Raw genomic sequence first — 22247 nt, forward strand, 5'->3', positions numbered from 1 at the left:
TTTGCGCATAGCTTAGCCTTCCTGCACAATTTTGTACAGTTGTGTGTGCACCTTATGTTAAAATGAGATTTGTATATAAGCTGTGCACAAAAGACAGACTTTGACATCAGCACACAAGTACATTTAAATCCCAGAGTAATGAAGATATTATTCAATACAGATGCAGAGAGCTACACAGAAAAGAAGGCCGAGTGTTGGGTTTTCCAATGCTGGGTCTTTAACACAAGGCCTGAGGAGTACAAATTTGACTCATCTGAAGTCAGCATTAGCGAGAATTTCATGCCTATTTCTTCTCTTTATCATAAGTATACAGAATACACCTTTTCTGGCTTCATTGAAAAGGATCGGTAAAAATGGCTGGGGGGGGGAGAGGGAAATGTGCTGGATTGTTGACAAAATGGGTGCTGTAAATGTAAATCTGAGTGTTTTTATACCATGTACTGGACTGCTATTCTACACAAATTATTGCTATTGCAAAAATTGTATGCACAGAATAGCATTCCACTAAGAAATACAAAACAATGGATAAGAACATCCAGCCCAGTATCCTGTTTCCACAGTGACCCAATCCAGGTCACAAGTACCAGGCAAAAACCCAAATAGTAGTAACATTCCATGCTACTGATCTCCCTGTCTATCTCAATAGCAGACTTTTCCTCCAGGAACTTGTCCAAACCTTTTTTATTTTTGTAAGCCAATAGCACAACATACCCAAGATATCATAACACAAGAATGTAAATATATTAAATAAAAACATATGTTGAAGGTTCAGTTTCACACTATGACCACAAACGTGGGAATTCAGTACATATCTATAAAACAAAAACAATTAAAATAAGTTTCACAAACCTGCATCAAGGATAACACAGCATATTGATCCAATTATTTTACGATAAAAATAGTGTCATCCACATCCTTTATACCAAGAATCGTTTTTGATTTTTTTTTTTTTACAAAATTATCTGTGAAGTTACTCCAAATGGCCTTAACACAGATTGAGTGGATGTCTCTAATCTGGTATCAGTGATATGACTCCTGTTTAAACATTTTGAATAATGTTCATTCACATATGACTAGATTACTACTACTATTATTATAGTACACTCTCTGTTAACCACAACCAGAACTCTCAAGCAACTAGCAAACCCCCCCACAAAAAAAAAATAAAAACATACCACACCTGAGTATGCCCACTAGTGCTGCCCGATTTAGGAAAAAAAAATTTTGATTCGATTTAGCCTATTGAATTGATTTTTCGATTTGATTTTCCTGCCCAATTGGGTGTTTTTTTCAAACATCCTGGTGGGTTTATTTTATAGCTTTTTCACCCCCTTTGGCTTCTCCTAACCACACTGGCGCAGTGATGTAAACAAAATAAAGAAACAAAAAGGACTTTTCCTCTCTCTGTTAAATCCTAGCTCACGTTTGCGGTCTAACACCAGCTCTGACAGGATACACTTTTCAAATCTGACATTTTGTAATCACAAAACAAAAAATAAAATTATTTTTTCTACCTTTTGTTGTCTGGTCAATATTCAAATCTTGTTGGTCCCAGGCTCTGGTTGTCTTGCTTGCCAGGGTCTCCTTCTTTCTCCGTGCTAACCATCCATCTGCCATCTCTGTCCTTCCCTTCCGTTTCCCTTCCCTCCCCCAGAAGTCTGGCATCTTTCCTTTTTTTCATCTCCATTCACAGATTCACCTTTTCTCAACTACCCTTTCATCCAGCATCTCTCCCTCCTTCCCCACCACCCCAGGGTCCACCATCTCTCCCTTTCTCTTCCCAACTATCCTCCTATCCAGTATCTCTATTCCCCCTCCACACCATCCCTTGTGTCCAACTTCTCTCCCTTTCTGTTCCTTCACTCCCTAAATCCCATTATCTACCATCTCTCTCCCACTCCTCTGTTTTTAGACCCACTATTTCTTCCCCCCAAAGTCCAGCATATGCATGTATCTTTGAACCCCCCTTCCCTCCCTCTGTGTACTTCTACAACAGGACCCCCTCCCCTGAAAGTCTGTCACCCCAGAAGGTATGTCCCTCCCTGAAGGCCTACACCCCACCCCTGAAGGTCTGTGTCCTCCCTGAAGGCCTACATCCCATCCCTGAAGACCTACACCCCACCAGAAGGCTTGCACCCCCCTTGAAGGACTGTACCTCCCCTCTAAAGGCCTGCACCCCACCATGAAGGATTGTACCTTCCCCCGAAGGATTGTACCCCCCTTGAAGGACTGTACCTCCTCCCTGAAGGTCTGTTCCCCCAGAAGGCCTGTATGTTCCCCTCTGGCCTCACGTGCCTCCCTTTACCCGATTGCAGCCTGCAGAAAGGATCGCGGGTACTTTAGCAATCCTTGCAGGTTGCCATAGGTCTCAGGAGCTGTCGTCCTTCTGCCGCAGTCCCACCCCTCCTCTGATGTCAGAGGCAGGATCGCGGCAGAGGGACGACAGCTCCAGAGGCCTATGGCAACCTGCAAGGATCGCTAAAGTACCCGCGATCCTTTCTGCAGGCTGCTCTCTGCCGCAATCAAGTAAAGGGAGGCATGGGAGGCAAGGGGGAAAGCCGGACACTGCAGTACTTCCCCACTGACCCTCTCCCCCTCGCCCTCTAAAGCAGGAGCGGCAACAGTTTTTGCTCTTTATGGAAGAATGTTACTTGAACTAATATTTTTTGTTCACAGATCAGGAGAAGGTGTCAGATTATGAGATGAAATTGGGGGCGAGGGTCAGATGGTGAATCGGGAGACCGATTTTTGGGGGTTTTGAATCGATTCAAATCGATTCACCCAAAATGAATCGGTGAATCGATTTGAATTGTGAATCGGGCAGCACTAATGCCCACGCTTTGTCTATCACATGTCTGGTAGTTTATCTAGAACAGTTTATGGTATAGCATATTAGTAGTAGTAGTAGTAGTAGTAGTTAGGTCTATTAATCCCCATGGGTGCCGGTTAACCAAGAGTCTACCTATCCCACCCACGCCATGAGATCAGATAGCACACGGCCAGTCCCAGCAGGGCCTTCCTTCTGCTGCATCCGCATCACTTCCTATAGACCAGGGGTGTCAAACCCAAATCACATAAGGAGCTGAAATCTAAAATGCAGGCTTAAGTCATGGGCTGGATTTTTAATTAAAATACTTACCTCCTCCTTTGCTGACGCGCAGTGTGGGCCCCAGCGCTGGTGGCGGCTCCGATGCTCACAGGACTTCTGTGAGCATCAGATAAATTGCCGGCACCAAAACCCACGCTGAACGCCAGCAAAGGAGGGGGTTAGTCTTAGTAGAAATATAGGGATGCAACCTCTCCAACCCCACGCCAGCTACAAAATAAATAAAAAAACGACTTTTCCTCTCTTTTAGGTCCTAGTTCACGCTAGAGGTCTGCACGGGAACGGGGATCGCAGGAATCCCGCGGGACTCCCTCGGGGACCCCCCTTGAGCCAACAGGACTCCCACAGGAATGGAAGGCTTTGGAAGCAGGGTTCGTCCATATAATATAATGGACACGTCGGCCTTAGTAAAAGAGGGGGTTTATAAGTTAATTACCTGAACAGAAAACAAAAAAAAGGGTTCCACCAAAGAGATTCCACAAGGAAAACAGCAGCGCAAACACAAAAGAAACTGTGGAATTGATGATCCTGTCAGAAGCAATTGTTGCTTTTTATGGGGACGGGCGGGGATGGAGATAATTCCATGCGGGGATGGGTGGGGACGGGCAGGGATGGGTGGGATTTCTGTCCCCGCGCAACTCTCTAGTTCACGCTTGCTGTCTAACACCAGCTCTGGTAGGATACATATTTCAAATCTGACATATTGTAATCACAAAATAGAAAATAAAAATTTTTTTTCTACCTTTTGTTGTCTTGTCATTTTGCTTTTCGTCCCAGTTTCTCTGTCTGATTTTGTCTATCTTCTAATTCTCTTTCCAGTGTCTGCTGTCCATTTTTTTTCTCCTCTTCTCTCTTGCTCCTTTCCCTGTCTCCAAAATATTGATTTTTCCCTTTCAACTTTTCTCCTTTTTTCTTTTCTGCCTCTGTCCACTCAAATCTCACCCTCTTTCTCATCCTTCTCCTTTTTAAATTTTCAGCTACCTATCAATTTTCCATCTTCTCTTACTCTGTAGCTCTCCCATTTCTCATCTCACTCCTTTCCCAGCCTCCTATTTCCTTCTATCTCTTCTCCTCTCTCCTCTTGGTCCAACATTTTGCTCCATCTCTTTTCTGTTGTTCTTCTTCCCTCCCCCCTTGATGCTGAACAATGAGATGGAAGGGGAAAAAAACAAAAAAGAGACGCTGCATCTATATCTCCTTTCCACCCCTAGGCCTAACATTTCTCCATCCCCTTCCATCTCCAGATTCAACTTCTCTCCCTTTCTCTTCCCAACTGCCCCTCATCCCATCTCTCCCCGTCTGCCTGCCTGCCTGCCTCCCTCCCCCCAGGTCCACCATATCTCCCTTTCTCTTCCTCACGGTTCTCCCTTCAAGTAACTTTTTCCTTCTTTCTCCACATTACCCCAGGTCCAATCTCTCTCCCTTTATCTCACTCTCTTCAAAGCCCGTTGTTCCTTTCCCTCCAGCACCGGTCCGATGTTGCTGCTGTGGCCCAGCATCTGCCGGCCTCGGCAATTCAGGAGTGCTGTATGTGGCTCCTTCTGCTTTTTGCCTGCCGCGGTCTGTCTCCAATGACACGCAACTTCCTGTCTACGTCTGGATGGACCGCAGCAAACTGAGGGCAGGAGGGGGAGCCATGAACAGCACTGCCGCCGAGGCCGGCTGACTTTCTGGCGTGGTGGCAGACTAGCACAGAGGGGAGGACACGCTGGGCTCAGAAGGGGAAGATCAGGAACATTGCTGCGGGCCACATAAAAAGGCCAGGCGGGCCGGATTTGCCCCACGGGCCTTGTGTTTGACACATGTGCTCTAGATGGATGATGCAGCAGAAGGAATCGATTTGTTGTCTGGAGAATGCTAAATTTGGATGGAGAGAAGAGGGAAGGAGACATGGACGACAGATCAGTAAGTGGAGGGGATAGGGGGTGAGCAAGAAACCCAGGCCATAAGGGGGGTGGGAAGGAAGAGATGCTTGATCGTAGAGAGAGGGGGACAGAGATGCCAGACCATGGGGAATAGGGAAGGGATTCAGGGTACAAGCGAGAGAGGTGGTGAGTGGGATGAGGGGACATGGATGCTAGACCCACAAGGGGGGTTGGGGGGTGGTAGAGAGGAAGAGAGAGTGACCAAGACTAGAAATGGGGTGGAAAGGGAGGAATAGATTCTTAGCCAGTAGAGAGAGAGATCAGACTATGGGGGGCCAGTGAAGGGATTCAGGGTGCAGGCGAAAGGGGTGAAATTTAAAGGGAGGCAGAACTGCAGTTGGAGTGAGAGAAGAAATAGTGGAGGCTGGAACCTGAGAGAGGAAAAGGCAGGAAGGATAGGAGAATTCTACACAAAACACTACAAAAACTGCTGCTGTAGTTCTCCGGCATCAGCTCTTTCAAGGCAGCCTCACCTCTTACCAACCTAGAAGCTTTTTCTCTGCAGCATCGTACAGAGAAAGTTTCTGGGTCGGCAAGAGGCAAGGCTGCCTTGATAAAGAGCTGAGGCTGGAGAACTGCAGCAGCAGCAGCATTTGGGGTAGGGAGAAAGTAAAAGACACTGGACCATGGGGAGAAGAGAAAGGAGAAAGATGCTGTACTGCATAGGTTGAGAGGTGGGGGAATGCCAGACAGTTTATGCCCTGCCTCTGGGGAAGCCTGAAACCAAGAATAGGGTGGGGGCTTGGCCTCCCACAGCTACGCCCCTGCGATGGAAGAAAATGCCAGAGATGTTAGACCCAGGAGAGATAGGCCAAGGAAAGGAAGATGCTGAATGGAAAGGCAATTGGGAAGAGCTAGAAATACATTAGATAAGATTTCTTTCTCAATAACAGACTAGGTTTTCCTCCAGGAAATTGTCCAAACCTTTTTTAAAACCAGATACGCTATCCACTCTTACCACAACCTCTGGCAATGCATTCCAGAGCTTAACTATTCTGAGTGAAAAATATTTCCTCCTATTGGTTTTAAAAGTATTTCCCTGTCCCCCTAGTCTTTGTAATTTTTGACAGAGTGAAAAATCAATCCATTTGTACCCATTCTACTCCACTCAGGATTTTGTAGACTTCAATCAAATCTCCCCTCAGCCGTCTCTTTTCCAAGCTGAAGAGCCCTAACCTTTTTAGTCTTTCTTCATATGAAAAATGTTCCATCCCCTTTATCTTGGTTGCTCTTCTTTTGAGCCTTTTTCTAGTGCCACTATATCTTTCTTGAAATAAAGAGACCAGAATTGAATGCAATACTCCAGATGAGGTTGCACCATGGAGCGATACAAAAGCATTATAACATTCTTAAGTCTCGTTAACCATCCTTTTAATAATGCCTAGCATCGTGTTTGCTTTTTTGGCCACTGCCACACATTGGGCAGAAGGTTTCATCGTATTGTCTACAATGACACCCAGATCTTTTCTTGGGCACTAACTCCCCAAGGTGGACCCTAGCATCTGGTAACTGTGATTTGGGTTATTCTTCCCAATGTGCATCACTTTGCATTTGTCCACATTAAATTTCATCTGCTACTTGGATGCCTAGGCTTCCAATTTCCTAAGGTTTGCCTGCAATTTTTCACATATTTGAACAGTTTAGTGTCATCTGCAAATTTAATTACTTTACTCATCGTTCCAATTTCCAGATCATTTATAAATAAGTTAAACAACACCAGTCCCAGTACAGATCCCTGCGGCACTCCATCTCTGCCATTAAGAAAAATTACCATTTAACCCTACCCTCTGTTTTCTATCTGATAACCAATTCTTAATCCACAACTGAACTTTGGGAGAGAAGGAGAAATGTTGGTCTAGGGCAGTGTTTTTCAACACATGGTACGTGTACCCTTAGGGGTACGCGAGTCACTTGTTGGGGGTACGCAGTAGTGCTGCCCAAGTCATTTGAATATATTCACCAATTTACTTTGATGAACTGATTTGAATAGATTCGTTTCCTCCGGGTCAAAGCAGCAGCAGCAGCGGTGAACAGGCTGCTCCTGGCCTGCCCGCTGGGGCCTTCCCTCTGCTGCATCACTGATGACATCACTGATGATGCAGAAGAGAGAAGCCCTGTTGGGCAGGCTGCCGAGCAGCCTGTTTACTGCTACTGTTTAGGTCTGAGGTGGGGGAGGGGCCAAATCAGCATCGAATCAAGGGGGCAGGAGCGAATGAGCATCAAATCATAGCAGTATCCTGGAACAACAATGAGTAGAAGCAGTTCCACTGTGACTGAACAACTCTATCTGGATAGAAGGAGCACTTGTTGCAAAAATAAATTCTTGATCTAGGTGGATGCAGCCCTCCTGGAAGCAATGGGGTCTGGATGCAGCCCTCCTGGAAGCAATAGGGTCTGGATCCAGGTGGATGCAGTCTTCCAGGAAGCAAAGACCTGCTCTAGGTGAACTGTAGGTCAAGGGGCCAGGACAGGGCAAAAAAGCCAGACATAACAGGTCAGCATGGGGGCTTGTCCCATATCAAAACCAGCAGTGGCTGCCAAATGAAAATTACACTCTGGTCTTAAGGTGGTATTAAAAAAGATCCAGAAGATCCTGCTTTTACCCGGACCCACATCTAGGCCTTATCCCTTAGTTTAGAAAAAAGTTTAAATTGGTCATTTATCACTTACTTGGGGATTCAAAAACCATAGTCACTGTATCTGCATTGTCTTCTGCTCTCAGAGTAATTATGTCATCACTGGCAGCACATTTTAGTATCTTAGACATACTAGAAAATGCAAACAAAAAAAATCAGTCATCACAGCAAAGCTATCAATTAAGATTACACCTTTATTCACATTTGTTACAGGTTTTCCCACTTCAGCATAAAACTACAGAAGGTTGTCAGGTATTTGTGACCTGGATTAAGCACTATTAGAAACAGATACATGTACTGGGTTGCATGGAATATTGGGCTGTCCCATGGCACGCAACTTTATAATTGTCTATAGGTTAGGGACAGGCTCGTTCCCGCGTAGCCTCTATCATGTAATCCAAGCTGGCGCCAAAATTACGTCATCACGCCGCGGCCCTGGCGCCTTTTTTTGTGCGGGATACAATTAAACGCTCAACGCGCTTCTTACAATGTAAGACTTAAGGGTGGGTGTGGATATGTTGAAAGTGTGTGTGAGGGGACAATCTTACCCCATTTCGGAGGCTTCTTTCCTCCCCCTACCTCCCAAAAAAACCCCAACAAGTCCGGACAGATCGCGCCCGACGTCACAATGGCGCTCTTTGTGAAGTACAACGTTACAAGATACTGCAACATTGTTCAGAACGGGATGAGGGTGATCTCGCGCTCAGTCGGCGAGAAACAAAGGTCTTCTATAAAGTGTTCCTTTAATTCACCAACTCCTCAGCATGCTACAACGGATTTAACAAAACACCAATCATTACCATATACTTTTGAATAAATATTATTTTCATACTTTATAACCACGATCTTTTAAGAAATCTGTCCGGAACACAGCTCCTTGACTTCCCATGCTCGACCCAATCGTTTTCTCCTCACCTGCTCATTTTGACCCCAATAGACTGGTTGCGGTCGCAACGATATGTATCAAAGCCATCCGAGCGCATGGTAAGCTGCACCAGGGAGACATGCGAAGAGTCCATACTTTGTAGGCTGATGCCGCTCGAAGTGATGTCCCAGCACGCTTCATCGATCAGGTCTTTTAGGGCCTCCAACACCTTCTTTAAGATAGAGCCCTGCACCAGTCGAGCCTCGAACATGGTCACTGGAGGGAGAGTGGTAGGACCCTGAAATCAATGTTGCCGGGAAAAATCAATGTCAGCTGGTCTGTCTTTTGCAACAAAGATGTTAACTACGTCGTCCTGAATTTTTCACTTATGCAAACGGCCGGCTGCGCGCCTCCGTTTTTATAGAGTACGTGACGCCTCGCGTCAGACGAATGACAGCTTTGAAGTCAAAAGGCGCCAAAGCCTGATCTCCCTCCTCTCTGCAGGCTGCATTTGTTTTATAGATTCTGGCCTGTGGAAAGAGAGGGAAGGTCTTTTAACTTTTTCCTATAGATATGTGGTTTATGCTGAGAGATTAATAAACAAGATGACACGTTTTAGACTGCTGGGGAACAGGGCAGAAATTAAGGAGGGGGCCCCTGATCCCCTCTCCTTAATTTCTTCACCAGCCATTACTACTGCACATAAAACAACTTTAAATTACTTCTTCACACAGAAAAATACACACAGACCTTTACCAAATACAGAATAAGGGATCACAAATAGAAATTGAACTGGGAGCTAGAGAGCTGCACGGGAACGGGGACGACGGGAATCCCGCGGGACTCGCGGGCATCCCGCGGGTTCCCCCTTTGGGTCACGGGGATCCCGTGGGGACGCCTCCGAGGGTCGCGGGGTTCCTGCGGGGCTGGATGTACTCAGTCGCGCGGCTCTTCTTCTCCCTACCTTCTCTGCTTGCAGCACAGAGCCGAACGGAAGTCTTCCCGACGTCAGCGCTGACGTCGGAGGGGAGGGAGGGCTTAAACAAAGCCCTCCCTCCCTCCGACGTCAGCGCTGACGTCGGGAAGACTTCCGTTTGGCTCTGTGCTGCAGGCAGTGCAGGTAAGGAGGAGAGTAGCCTCGCGGTTCGAGTGGCTACCAAGGGAGGGGGCGGTCCGCCCCGCCCCGCCCCGGTTGCAGCACAGCCGGCCAGGTCCCCTTACTTTTGTGGCACTTCCCCTACCGACCGACAACAGTCCCGGTCCGACAATCTTCCCTGCCCTGTAGCCGCGAATATAAATTATCTTCTTACAGCAGCTGTAATAAGGTAATTTAGATTCGGGGTTAAGGGCAGGGAGGTTTGTCGGACCAGGGCTGTTGTCAGTCGGTCGGGGAAGTGCCACAAAAGTAAGGGGACCTGGTCGGCTGTGCTGCACCCGGGGCGGTAGAGAAGGAGTGGGGAGAAGGACGCTGAAAGGCCATGGGGAAGACAGAGAGGGAGAAGGACGCTGAAAGGACATGGGGAAGACGGGGGGGGGGGGGTGGAGAAGGACGCTGAAAGGCCATGGGGAAGACAGAGAGGGAGAAGGACGCTGAAAGGACATGGGGAAGACAGAGAGGGAGAAGGACGCTGAAAGGACATGGGGAAGCAGAGGGGGGAGAAGGACACTGAAAGCACATGTGGAAGACAGAGGGGGGAGAAGGACGCTGACAGGACATGGGGAAGATGGGGGAAGAAGGACGCTGAAAGGAAATGGGGAAGAGAGAGTTGGGAGAAGACGCTGGGCAGGGAAGAAGACAGATGCCAGACTATGGGGGGAGCGGAGAGAAGAAGATGGGTGCCAGACCAATTTGGAAGGGGGAAGAAAGGGAGAGGCACAGTAACAGAGCAAATGGAAGATGCAGAAGGAAGAGAGACAGTGGATGGAAGGAATTGAATGAGAACATGAGGAAAGCAGAAACCAGGCAACAAAGGTAGGAAAAGAATTATATTTCTTTTTTTTTATTTTGCTTCAGGATAAAGTAGTATATTAGTTGTGTTGATAAAAATTTATAAACATTAGAGGCTCTGGTAGAAACCCGTTTGCAAAGTATGTATTCTTCCCAATTAATATTTTCAAATTAATAAAGTCTTTTTGCTTATTTGTAAATGGGTTTCTACCAGAGCCTTTAATTCAGTAGCATAATTAAATGAAATAACTATTTTTGAAGTTTATAGGGACTGGCGGGGACGGAGGGGATTCCTCGCGGGGACGGGTGGGGACGGAGGGGATTCCTCGCGGGGACGGGTGGGGACGGAGGGATTCCTCACGGGGACGGGTGGGATTCCTCACGGGGACGGGTGGGATTTCTGTCCCCACACAACTCTCTACTGGGAGCCTCAATAAATTAAACTCCGCAAGTATTAAAACATTGGATATGCACTTATTTTTGTACTAAACATACAGGGGATCCCTGGTCCAGGTCCCTAAAAATTTGCCACCTCCCTTGCTGTAGTTGATGGAGATCCCAAAGCCCTGCCAGCTGAAGGCCACCTCCTCTAGTCTGGCAGTCAGAAATCTCCAAGCTCTGCAGCAAGCAGCAGAACTAGGAAAGTTCCAGCCACTGGACTGTAGGAAGAGGTTTTCAGCTGGCATGACCTGGGATACCAGCTTAGGTATTTATATTTTGCATTTGAGCAGGAGGCAGGGAATGGGGAGAATATTTGATAACCACCCACTTTGGGCTCAGTGCCACTGTCCACCCTTCCCATCTGCAAATAAAACACAACTACAAGCAACCACAAACTTAAAATATGTAGACAAAAAAATTAAACCTCAAGAAGCCATATGAAATGCAACACTAGAGAAAGAGAAACAGCACTCTACACTTAGGAAAATAAAAACAAAACAGTATAAATTTACTGTAAAACTGCATTTTCTGTTCATGAAATGAAAAATAAAAATTATTTTTCTACCTTTATTGTCTGGCCATTTTATTCATGTTTAACCCAGTTACTGCTTTTTTCTGTCTTTTCTTATTTTTTTTCCCAGGGTCTTTAGTCTATCTGTCACTTTTCTCCCTTTCTGTCTTATTCACTTTCTCTCCTACATCCATCTCTGACTTTAACCTTTTCCTTCCAGTTTTCCTCCATGTATGTCCTATTTTTAATTGTAGCTCAGCCCTTCTCTCCCTCAAAATATTTTAAACATTTTATATTGTAATTTTGTATACCCTTAGGCTATTATAAGTGGTCTATCAAATTTTAATAAACTTGTATTTTTCTCAATCTCTATCTGCCTCTATTTACAGCTTTCTCTCTCTCTCATCCTATTATTCTCCAGTTTTGGTTTTTTTTGTGTTTTTTTGCTAACTCTCCCCTCTCTCTGGTCAAAAATGTGGTATAAAGATAGACGTACTGGCTGTCTGGACAATCAATGGCCTGGACATCCAGATAGATGATTTTCGGGGAAAAAAATTCTAGACGTATTTTTTGAGAATGGTCATTTTACCACTGCTGACTTTGGGTTTCTAGTGCCATAAGTCCGAATTGGACTTAAGACATTTCTTTTGATTACGCCCTTCCACGGTTAGAATACAGGGTTGGCTTAAGGCATGAGCCAGATGAGGCACTGGCTCAGGGCGTTGAAGCTCAAGGGTATTGCAAAAGCTTGCCTCACTGGTTCTTCTTTCACAGTGGTAAAAGAGTATTTCTTTGCTCTTGCAAAAGGTGGCACAACTCCTTGAGCCAGTTTTGGTAGAGTAGTTTAGCGGAATTAATGAAGAGCTCAGCAGAGGCAGAGCATACCAATAATGCATTTACCTTTAAGAGTGTTGCCATACTGTCTCCTGACATTTTATTAAATTAATTGATTGATTTCCCAGCCCCACTGGGATTAAGTCTTACAATAACAATAATGTGATTTCTTGGTTCTTATCAGGAGGCTTGATCCCAGTGTGGGGAGGGATCAACTGAACAAAAATGTTGGGAGACAATGTAGCAATACTATTGAAGCTAAGTACAGTATTTACTATGCTAATTTCCTCCTAAAAAATGTAAGCCTTTGGAGAGGGGATTTCCAAATTTGAAACTGAAATTACACACTGACCCAAAGCAATGAAGGGTAAATTTACCCAAGGTGTTAGCATGTAAAAGCATAAAAAGCATCATTGGGAGACACAGGATTTGAACCTAGGCTTCTTTGCTTTTCCACCTGCTGCTCTGTTAGGCTGTGCCTCCATTTGCTGGATACTGGGGAGCAGTGGCATGCACTGCAGTCAGGCCTTAGGTGAATTCCCTGAAAGAATCCCCTGAAGGCTGAAGCAATCCGTAATTACAGGCTCTCGACTCCTGCTTCTTGCCTCTTTCTTAGCGTCCTGTTGTCAGAGGATTCACTGTCTGGTAATGAATCCACAGCCCTATGTGCTTTTTTTTTTTTTTTTTTGCTTGCTGCGGTTTGGTTGAGCAGGAAGCCTGTTCCAGGGCCTTCTGTTTCTAAGCAGCAGAGGGAAGGACCCGGAGCAGGCCTGTGTGAAACGCAACATTGAAAGCAAAGTGTACCACTGCGGGACTGGGTGTGAAAAAAAAAAATAAGAGGAGGCTGTGGTTGTGCTGGATCTTCAGGGAGGGAAAACTCACCAGACCTGCAAGGGTACGGGGTGGAGAGAGGGGAGATGGACACAGAACCTGCAAAGGAGGGGTCTGGAGAGAGAGGAGATGGGCACAGAACTTGCAAAAGAGGGAGCTGGAGAGAAGGGAGATGGGCACAGTACCTGCAAAAAAGGGGGAGGGGCTGGAGAGAGGGGAGATATGCACAGGAGCTGCAAAAGGGGGTAGGAGACTGGAGAACGGAGATAAACTGAATAGAGGAAAGATGCTATGCATGAAGGGAACATAGAGATAAGGATACAGAAGTACAATGCTGGACACAGAGGGAGAAACAAGAACAGGGACTCTGGAAAAGCAGACAGTGAACACTGGGAGAGGACAGACAGGATCACAGGGTGGAAATATTGGACTGATAGGGAAAGGACATAAGAGAGAAGATTGATGGTGGACATGGAGAGAGGTGAAATGGACAGGAGACCCAGACAAGAGAAAAACAGAAGAAAGACACTGGGACCCAAGCAAATGGAAAAATAAAATACTCAGAATACACAGGTAGAAAACAATATTCTGAATTTGTTAATTGGAATATGTCAATGTTGGTAAATGCATAAATTTTTGATTTCTTAAATTTCAGTTTTTTATTCCTTTAGAATTGCTGAATATGCAATTCAGACTTTGAGGGTTACAATTCTGTTTTTTGCCTTTAGATCTGATGTGTGGTCCCTTGTTTCATCTTTTTGCGGGTCTGCTTTTTATGCATATGGCCAAGATGTAAAGGGTATGGGTTTTGATATATTGCTTTTTCTGTGCGTGATTACAATCAAAGTTTACATTTTTTAGATAGGTATTTATTTTGTACCTGGGCAATGAAGTGTTAAGTGACATGCCCAGAGTCACAAGGAGCTGCAGTGGGAATTGAACTCACAACCTCAGGTGCTGATGCAGTTGCTCTAACCACTAGGCTGGTATTATCCTAGCAGGTGGCTTTTGTGAGGTATTCTGTGTTTACTTTCAATGTAGGGATCTGTATACTGGTATTCTAGGGTGCTGCTGCCTTATAGATAAGGTTGCTTGACTCGCTCTAGTCCTGCTACCCATAAGCAGCAAGCTCTGAAAGGCGTATGTGGCCACTGTGATGGTTTTGCTGGTAGATCTTAAATGGGGTGAGATTGCTAGTGCCACCCCTGGCCATTTCAATGCATTGGAGGATTAAGTGGTTTACCTAAGGCCACAAGGGGCTGCAGTGGGATTTTAACTTGGGCCCTCAGATTCCTAGTCTGCTGCTCTAACCATTACCTATTCCTTCACCCTGTCCTGGACATTGACGCTCTTTAATTATGACCAGTTTTCTACAGTTTGTAAGTCTGAAATAGGTTTGTATTTTGCAGTTTGGCTACTGGAGCTGTTTCTGTTATGAAGTTTGTGACATAATCTAGAATATACATACATGTAATAGTTGGGTTTGTTGCTGGTTTTTTAAAGATAGCAACCTTACTGCTGATTGCTGCAGAAGGGTGGAGAAGGATGCAACAGTATGTATAGTAAGGAACTTGGGAGAGGCATGAAGGCAGGACAAGGGAGGGGCAGGGACAGGGCAGGAGTCAAGTTTTTCTTTGTCAAAAAGTTGGCAACCCTACTCCTAAGTGAGCAAACTCCAAAGTTTCAAGTTTATTAGTAAATTTGATAAATCGCCTATTAGAATCACTAAGCGATGTACAAAATAAAAATAGTATATAATAAACGAAACAAACATTTAACAAAGTTCTTTAGTCATAAACAAACATGAGTTGGGTGGGACAGGAAAAAAGTTACAATTTTAATTGGGGTAGAAAAAATGGGAACAAACAAAAGGAGAAGGGAAATAAGGCACAACATAATTTAGAATCTCACTGAACATTTAAATATCAAAAGCGTCTTTAAATAGGTAAGATTTTAAAAGTTTTTTAAATGTTATAATGTCCTTCTCATTTCGAATGTATTGAGGTAGGGCATTCCACCATAAAGGTCCCATCACAGAGAATATGTGAGCAAGAGTGCAAAGAAGAAGAGCCTCTGCGAGGGCTTTTAGAAAGGAAGATGCTGAGTCCTAACAGTTGAAGCGAGCAGCTCTGCCATCCATATCAGGCACCAGCACCAGCAACAGAAACACCACCAGCCTGAGGAAATTGCCCCAGGGCAGCCTGTGAGGTGCCTGATGCTCCATTCTCTTAGCCTCCTACATTTATACTTGCAAAAATAAGAAAAGAAACTGTCAGTTTTTCTCTTTTTTGATTTGCATACACATCCGCCTTTACCTTTTGATCGGTTGTTTATTGATTTGGACCCCCGAGAAAGGCTCGGTCGAGCCGAAACACAGACCATGTCGGGTCCATACACACCAACTGGGTCAGCTGTTCAACAAAGTGGATGTACAGCTCTCCCTTCGGATTTGCGGTTTCCCTATTCACAAATTTGGTTATTCTCAATTTTTTATTTTCTTCTTTTTGCTGGCTAACCGAACCCCCCCCCCCCCCCCGAACCTTACCTGGTGGTCTAGCAATGATGCGGGGCAGAAGCAATCTTCCTATGCTCTTGTCCCATGCAGAGCCGTCATCAAAATGGCAGCCATGTGTTCCCATTGTAGTCTTGAGACTACAATGGGAACTCACGGCAGCCATTTTGATGATGGCTCTGCACAGGGCAGGAGCATAAGAAGATTGCTCCTGCCCCACGTCACCGCTAGACCACCAGGTAAGGTCGGGAACGCAGGATGGAGGCGGGGGTGGGTCAGACCTGGCCCAAAAATTTATTCACAATTTTCCCTATTCGCAGGCCAGCTCTGCACCTAACCCCCGTGAATATGGAGGGAGAAGTGTATTTGACTATCTTATAATAAAGGACCATTCAAGAACATTGTAGTCCACAATCTCTGCTTTTCTTTGGTTTCTCTCCTGTATGCCACACCTGGTCTAGCTCCTGCCTTCCTTTTGCCATTTTATGGTTTCTTCCTCCCATCTTTTACCTGCAAGATCAGGTTAATTTATCTTGCTCCTGACTTTTGAGTCAGCTTCTTGTTTTGATCGAATCTGCAGTTCTACATCACATAATGTCAGCCTGTGCATAACTTTGAAGGATAGATTTTGGGAAGGTGGTAGTGATACGGAGCTTGTTTTTTCACATCAATACAAGCTTTTAAATTTTCCCAATTATGGAATGAACTTCCTTTAATTTTGAGGTGTCCCAGTTCCTTCCAATCTTTCCATAAATCTTTGAAAACTTTTCTATTTGCTAAACACTTTGACAATTAATCTCCAAGTATTTTAGTATATTTATTAACTTATTGTTAACCGTGTCGAGCTTCCTCTGGGTGAAGACCCGGTATATAAGGCTAAATTTTAATTTAGTTTAGACTGGGGATGTTGAACTCCACACATTACCTCTCTGAAAACAGAGAAGAATTTTCATTAATATTGGGAATGCTTATTGCATTCAAAGAGCTGGTACCTATGAACAGAAGACTCAGTAAATTAATAAGATTATTGAAAACTAAGATTAAGAAAAAGACATACTTTCAAGCTAGAAGAATAAAGCTCTAGCTTAATAGGGTACATTGCATAACAGAGGAATTTGGTTTGCTCCTGGACACATAATGATACAATGGAGTCAGGACCGGGATACTGTGACCTGAAAAATGAAAAAATTAGCAACCCTGATATTATATTATGATAAATCAATTGGGCACAGAGATATGGGACACCGCCTGCAACTGATATTACTATAAGCCTCACCTAACGGATGGTTCTTTTCTTTATACACGAACCGGAAACAGGCAAGGCTCCGCCTGCTCTTCGATACCGTCGGCTGCTGCCAATCACAACGCACTGCCCATCGGTGACGTCATCTGCTGCGGCTGCGTTCTGGAGGTGCTCCCGGGACTGTTATGCTCGCGCAGTGTTTAGCTGATTCTGCAACCGTTCTCGTGAAGGATGGCGGAGCTTAGGCAGCGGGCGGGTCGTGAGCAAAATGCAGAGGAAAACAAGGTGAGAGACTTGTGATAGGAAGAAATTTGGCCTAGGCGTAGAGCCATGCCATTCCTAGGATTACTATATGGCTCCAAAAAGGAAAACGGATTTAGATATCCGGGATTTACTTCCATTGCTTCCAATAGAAGTAAAACCTAAATGTCTTATTCTGTCCTCCTTACTTCCATTGCTTTCAATGGAAGTGAAATCCAGATGTCGCATTCTGTCTTCCTTTTTCTGCAGCTATAAGGTAACCCTATCTTGCTATTAGCTCTCTTCTCTGACTGTCCCAGACCTATGCATTTACAATATCTGGTGGTCTCTATATATCTTTCTTCAAATCAAGTCTTGACTGACCCTCTTCTCAATATGTTATCTTTTCTCTACTATGTTTGAGTGCCTCCCCACCACCACCACTACTCGCCTACATCATTCTCTCTGCCCTATTCAGATGCTCCACCTGTACCCCAATGTGCATTCTTCTCTTTAGCTTGTGTGGGTGACACCCCTCCATGCATCTCTTTATTTTCTCTGCCTCATTGCCCCTTCTCCTTGCCATATTCGGGTGAACCTGTGCATGAATTTTCTCCATATCCTGCCTGGGTAAAAGTATATCCCCTCTGCATGTATCATTAGTCCTCCCTTTATGACTCCCTTGCTTGCATTCTTTAGGCCCTCATGACCCTCCTTGCTTGCCTACGTTTTCTGCATCACTTGAATACCCTTTATATAGTGCTTTTTTATGTAAAAAAAAGTACTGGTGCTTATACAGGGCCAGTTTTAAGGGTGGGGTTTCACTATTTATGGCGCTACCCTACAGTAGCTGTACCCCCATAATAGCTACACTCGTTTTACCAGCCATTGAACATATCCCAGGAAAACTACGAGTGTGAGTACATACACACACACACAAATTCTGATCTACACAGCCAAGGCCCATGTTAGACATGCTGGGGCTCAGGACAGACATTAAAAAGGGGGTCTGCCACCCCTCTGATGCAACTTCCTGTTTCCGACTGGATGGACAACATCAGAGGAATAGTGCCAAGGCGGCCAAAGGCAGCACTGGTAACCCCTTTCCAGATCAAAAAATGCATTTTAAAAGGTGAGGAGGGGCCTTTGGACCAGGTTGGGGAGAAGGGAAGAACATCCCAGCCCTTGGGGGCCCCCTGGAGCTATGGAGCCCAGGGCAGCTGCCCTATTTGTCTCCCCTCCCTCACGCTAGCCTTGTACATAGCTTTAAAAAATTCCAACTCAACATACAGTGTAATCTTGTTATAACGGACTTGCTTATAATGGAACCTCATCTATAGCGGACTAGGTCCACTGGTCCCGACCGAGCGCCTTTATAAACATGCAGAAAATCATCGCATATAGTGGATTCGCATATAATGGACTTTCGGATATAACAGACAACCAATTTGGTCTCCAGAGCCGATTTTAACTATAGTTTTATTCGGCTATAACGGACATGCAGGCTCCCCCTACAAGGTGTGTGGTGTGCCGGTGATATAGTATCAAAATGCAGCCCAGAATAAAATGACAGATTATTTTTCTTTCCAGTACAGTACAACATAATGCTTTAGAACATCTTTTAGTGTTCTGGTTTTGCAATCATTTTGTGCCATACAGGTGTCTGGTTTTGCAATCATTTTGTGCCATACCAATGTTTTGTTATTGATGTTGCTGATATGCTTGTGCAGTTACTGTTGTTCATTGTTGATTGATTGATTGTATGTTGTTTCAAGTTGACCTAAATAAAGTTTTAAAAGAATGCAACTCTGGATATAACGGACCGTTTTTCCAGGTCCCTTGAAGTCCGTTATAACGAGTTATACTGTATATGTAGCAAATCTACCATAGAAAAGTAGCACTGATTCCTATGATTTTAAACAGGAATTCTACTTAAGCAAGCAGCACTACAAATATCACACAGGTTGCTAGAACACCAGAATACCTACTGTTGATAAAACAAAATATGTGGGACTACAGAGTTCTACACAGAAACTACTTGCAAACGGAATAACATACCTCTATCACACACAAAGCACAGACAAACCCACACCAAATATAAAACAAAGGATCATAAATTAGAAATAAAAAAACAAAATTTAGGAAGCCCCCAGAAGCCAAACTAGGCATTTGCCATAACATAGGAGAAATAAAACCAGAAAATGCATTTTCTATTCTACTAAACAAAATACAAAGACGTCAGTGATGCACAGTTTTCAAAGCTAACGTATTTCACCAAATAACTTAAAAATAAAACACTTTTCTACCTTTGTTGTCCAGGTACTTTATTTTTCCAAGCATGTTGGTCCCAGTTTCTTTTCTTTTGTCTTATCTGTCATCTGTTTTTCTAGTAGATGTAGTCCATATGTCCTTTCTCCACTTTTCTCCTGTCTTGTATTCCCTCACTATATCTGTCTTTGATATACAGTATTTCCTTTATCTCTTTTCTGTCTTCCCCTTCAAATTTAACTTTTTCACTTTTCAGTCCCTCACCTATATTTCACTTACCGGTCTGGTAAAACAGGCTTTGGCAGGCAAGCAGGAGGCAGGAAAAGAGAAGGATAGAAAAGCAGAGCAGAGAACAGGAGAGGGGAAGAAGGAGCAACAGAAGGCAGGAGAGAGCAAGGAGCATCCGCAAGAGGTAGCTCCGCCCACCCCTGACATCATCCACCGGAGCTCCTCCTTAAAAGGGGGAGGGGCCAGCGGCACTCAGCCGTTTGGTGCGCACTGAAGGTGAGCCTTAGCAAGGGCGCCTTTTGCGAAAGGGCCTTGAGAAGGAATGAGCCACCGTTAAAGGAGAGCAGAAGACCACAGCAGACGTAGAGGACACACAACCAGGCAGACACAGAGGACAAAGCAGGCGCAGAGGACAGACACAGAAGACATCCACAGTAAACCGGCAAGCGGGCAGCAACGGAAGCAGAAGACAGAAGCAGGATGTTGATCTACCCAGTTTTCTGTACCGTCTGCCATATGCATGACTACCTCCCCTCTGGGAGGTGGTCTTACGTATGCACTCAATGCGGAGAACTGGAGAGCCTGAAAAAACAAGTCAGACTTCTGGAGGGCAGAATACTGGAACTGGGGGCACTTCAACCAGAGGAGGAGGAGGAAGACAAAGATGTAGAGAACATCAAGATAGAGGACACCATGGAGGAATAAGTCCAAGAGCTGGAGAAGTTCATAAAGGAGGCATACAGGGAGGCTGTGAAAACCCCCCACAACAGTGGAACTGCCTAGATACACCTAAAGAGAGTGTGAACCACCCGATGGACAACCACCAGGAAGAAATGGGTGACACAGCAGCGAGATCTGGAAACAGCGGAGGGGACCCACATGAAGACGAGTCCGGTGCAAGCCAACACCAGGATGAGAGAAAATGGATGGGAATGAAGAACACGGACCTGCGGCTGGAGAGATGGACATACACCAGGGACATGGACCTGCGGCTGGAGAATCAAGAGAAGATAGAGAAGACAGCAATCGTCGTGGGGGACTCCATCATCAGACAAGTCGACAGTCACATAGCGAGAGGAAGACTGGATCGGCTGGTGACCTGCCTACTGGGAGCCAAGGTAGAAGACATAATGAGCTGCACTGACAGGATCATCGACAGTGTGGAAGAAGAAGATATGGCGGTGGTGATCTATGTGGGGACTAACAACGTGAGCAACAGGAACTAAAGCAGGGAAGTACTGATAGACCAGTTCCGGATGCTAGGAAGGAAGCTGAAGACCAGAACGCAGAGGATAGCATTCTCGGAGTTCCTGCCGGTACCCAGGACCGATGAGAGGAAGCAGATGGAGCTGCAAGCAGTCAACACGTGGATACGGCGCTGGTGTGAGGAAGAAGGATTCCACTTCGTGCGCAACTGGATGACGTTCTGGGAGAAGAGCAAGCTATTCAGGAAGGATGGATTCCACCTCAGCAGAGATGGAATGAGGCTACTTGCAAGCAACATCAAGTGAGAAGTTGAGAAGTTTTTAAACTAGGAAGAAGGGGAAAGTCGACTGAGAGAGAGAGTCGATGATTCGGGAACTGGAATACCCGTAGAATACCATGCAGGAAGATAGAGGGGAAGACTCACCAGATCACAGGCAAGACAGATCGAAAGGGACACGAGGGAAGGAAATGCAAGAAAAGAACAGGCCGCAAACTCAAGTGTATGTACACGAACGCAAGGAGCCTAAGGAATAAGATGGGTTAATTAGAAGCTATGGCACAAAAAGATAACGTGGACATCATCGGCATCATGGAAACGGTGGCCTGAGGAAAACGTCTGGGACACTGTGCTACTGGGATACAAACTATACCGCAGAGACAGAGTGGCTCAAAAAGGTGGGGGCATTGCCATATACGTCAAAGAGGGAATTTAATCTACTGGAGAGAACACGCCATAAAAGATGGTTAAGTTAAGAGTCTCTATGGATCAAAATTACGGGAACAAATGGACTGGAAACGAAGATCAGCATCTACTACCGACCCCCAAGGCAGTCCGAAGAAATTGATGGAGAAATGATGGACGAGATTAAACGCAACTGCAATGGAGGCAACGCAGTTATCATGGGTGACTTCAACTATCTGGGGATAGGCTGGAACCTAGGCATCTCCGGCTTCGCTAGGGAGACCAAGTTCCTGAATGCTGTAGGTGATTGCTTCCTGGAACAACTTATCAAGGAAAATACAAGAGGAAATACAATTCTGGGTTTAATTCTAAATGGACTGTGAGGACCAGCACAAGGTGTAGAAGTAGAAGGGACACTGGGAAACAGCGATCACAACATGATCTGCTTCGACCTGGACGCAGGGGCAAAACATCGGTCCAGAATGACGGCCACGACACTGAACTTCTGAAAAGGGAATTCTGAAGACATGATACTCATGGTGGGGAAGAAGATTAAGAAGAGGATAAGCACTGTAAAAATGCTAGAGCAAGCTTAGTCCCTTTTTAAGGACACAGTCACCGAGGTGCAAAATCTATATATACCGCGTATCAACAAGGGATCCAAGAGGAAAAAGAACAAGGAACCAGCGTGGCTCACTGTAGAGGTGAAGGAAGCGGAGACAAGAAAACTTTGTTTAAGGAATGGAAAAGGTGAAAAACGGACGAAAACTG

General features: G+C 45.2%; 2 protein-coding genes across 2 annotated transcripts in view; one reads left to right on the top strand and one right to left on the bottom strand.

Annotated features, from left to right (window-relative positions):
- Positions 1–17023, bottom strand: part of PCNA (proliferating cell nuclear antigen) — a 31122-nt gene extending 14099 nt beyond the window's left edge. Inside the window, exons 1-3 of the mRNA XM_033948954.1 lie at positions 16886–17023; positions 8583–9062; positions 7702–7799 (exon numbers count right to left, since the gene is read on the bottom strand). Coding sequence (XP_033804845.1) covers positions 7702–7799; positions 8583–8803 — 319 coding nt within the window. The 5' untranslated portion in view covers positions 8804–9062; positions 16886–17023. The remainder of the gene's footprint in view (positions 1–7701; positions 7800–8582; positions 9063–16885) is intronic.
- CDS2 (CDP-diacylglycerol synthase 2) overlaps positions 16997–22247 on the top strand; it is a 99626-nt gene continuing 94375 nt past the window's right edge. Inside the window, exon 1 of the mRNA XM_033948953.1 lies at positions 16997–17137. Coding sequence (XP_033804844.1) covers positions 17084–17137 — 54 coding nt within the window. The 5' untranslated portion in view covers positions 16997–17083. The remainder of the gene's footprint in view (positions 17138–22247) is intronic.

This window comes from Geotrypetes seraphini, chromosome 6 (genome assembly GCF_902459505.1).
Source record: "Geotrypetes seraphini chromosome 6, aGeoSer1.1, whole genome shotgun sequence".
NCBI lineage: Eukaryota > Metazoa > Chordata > Amphibia > Gymnophiona > Dermophiidae > Geotrypetes > Geotrypetes seraphini.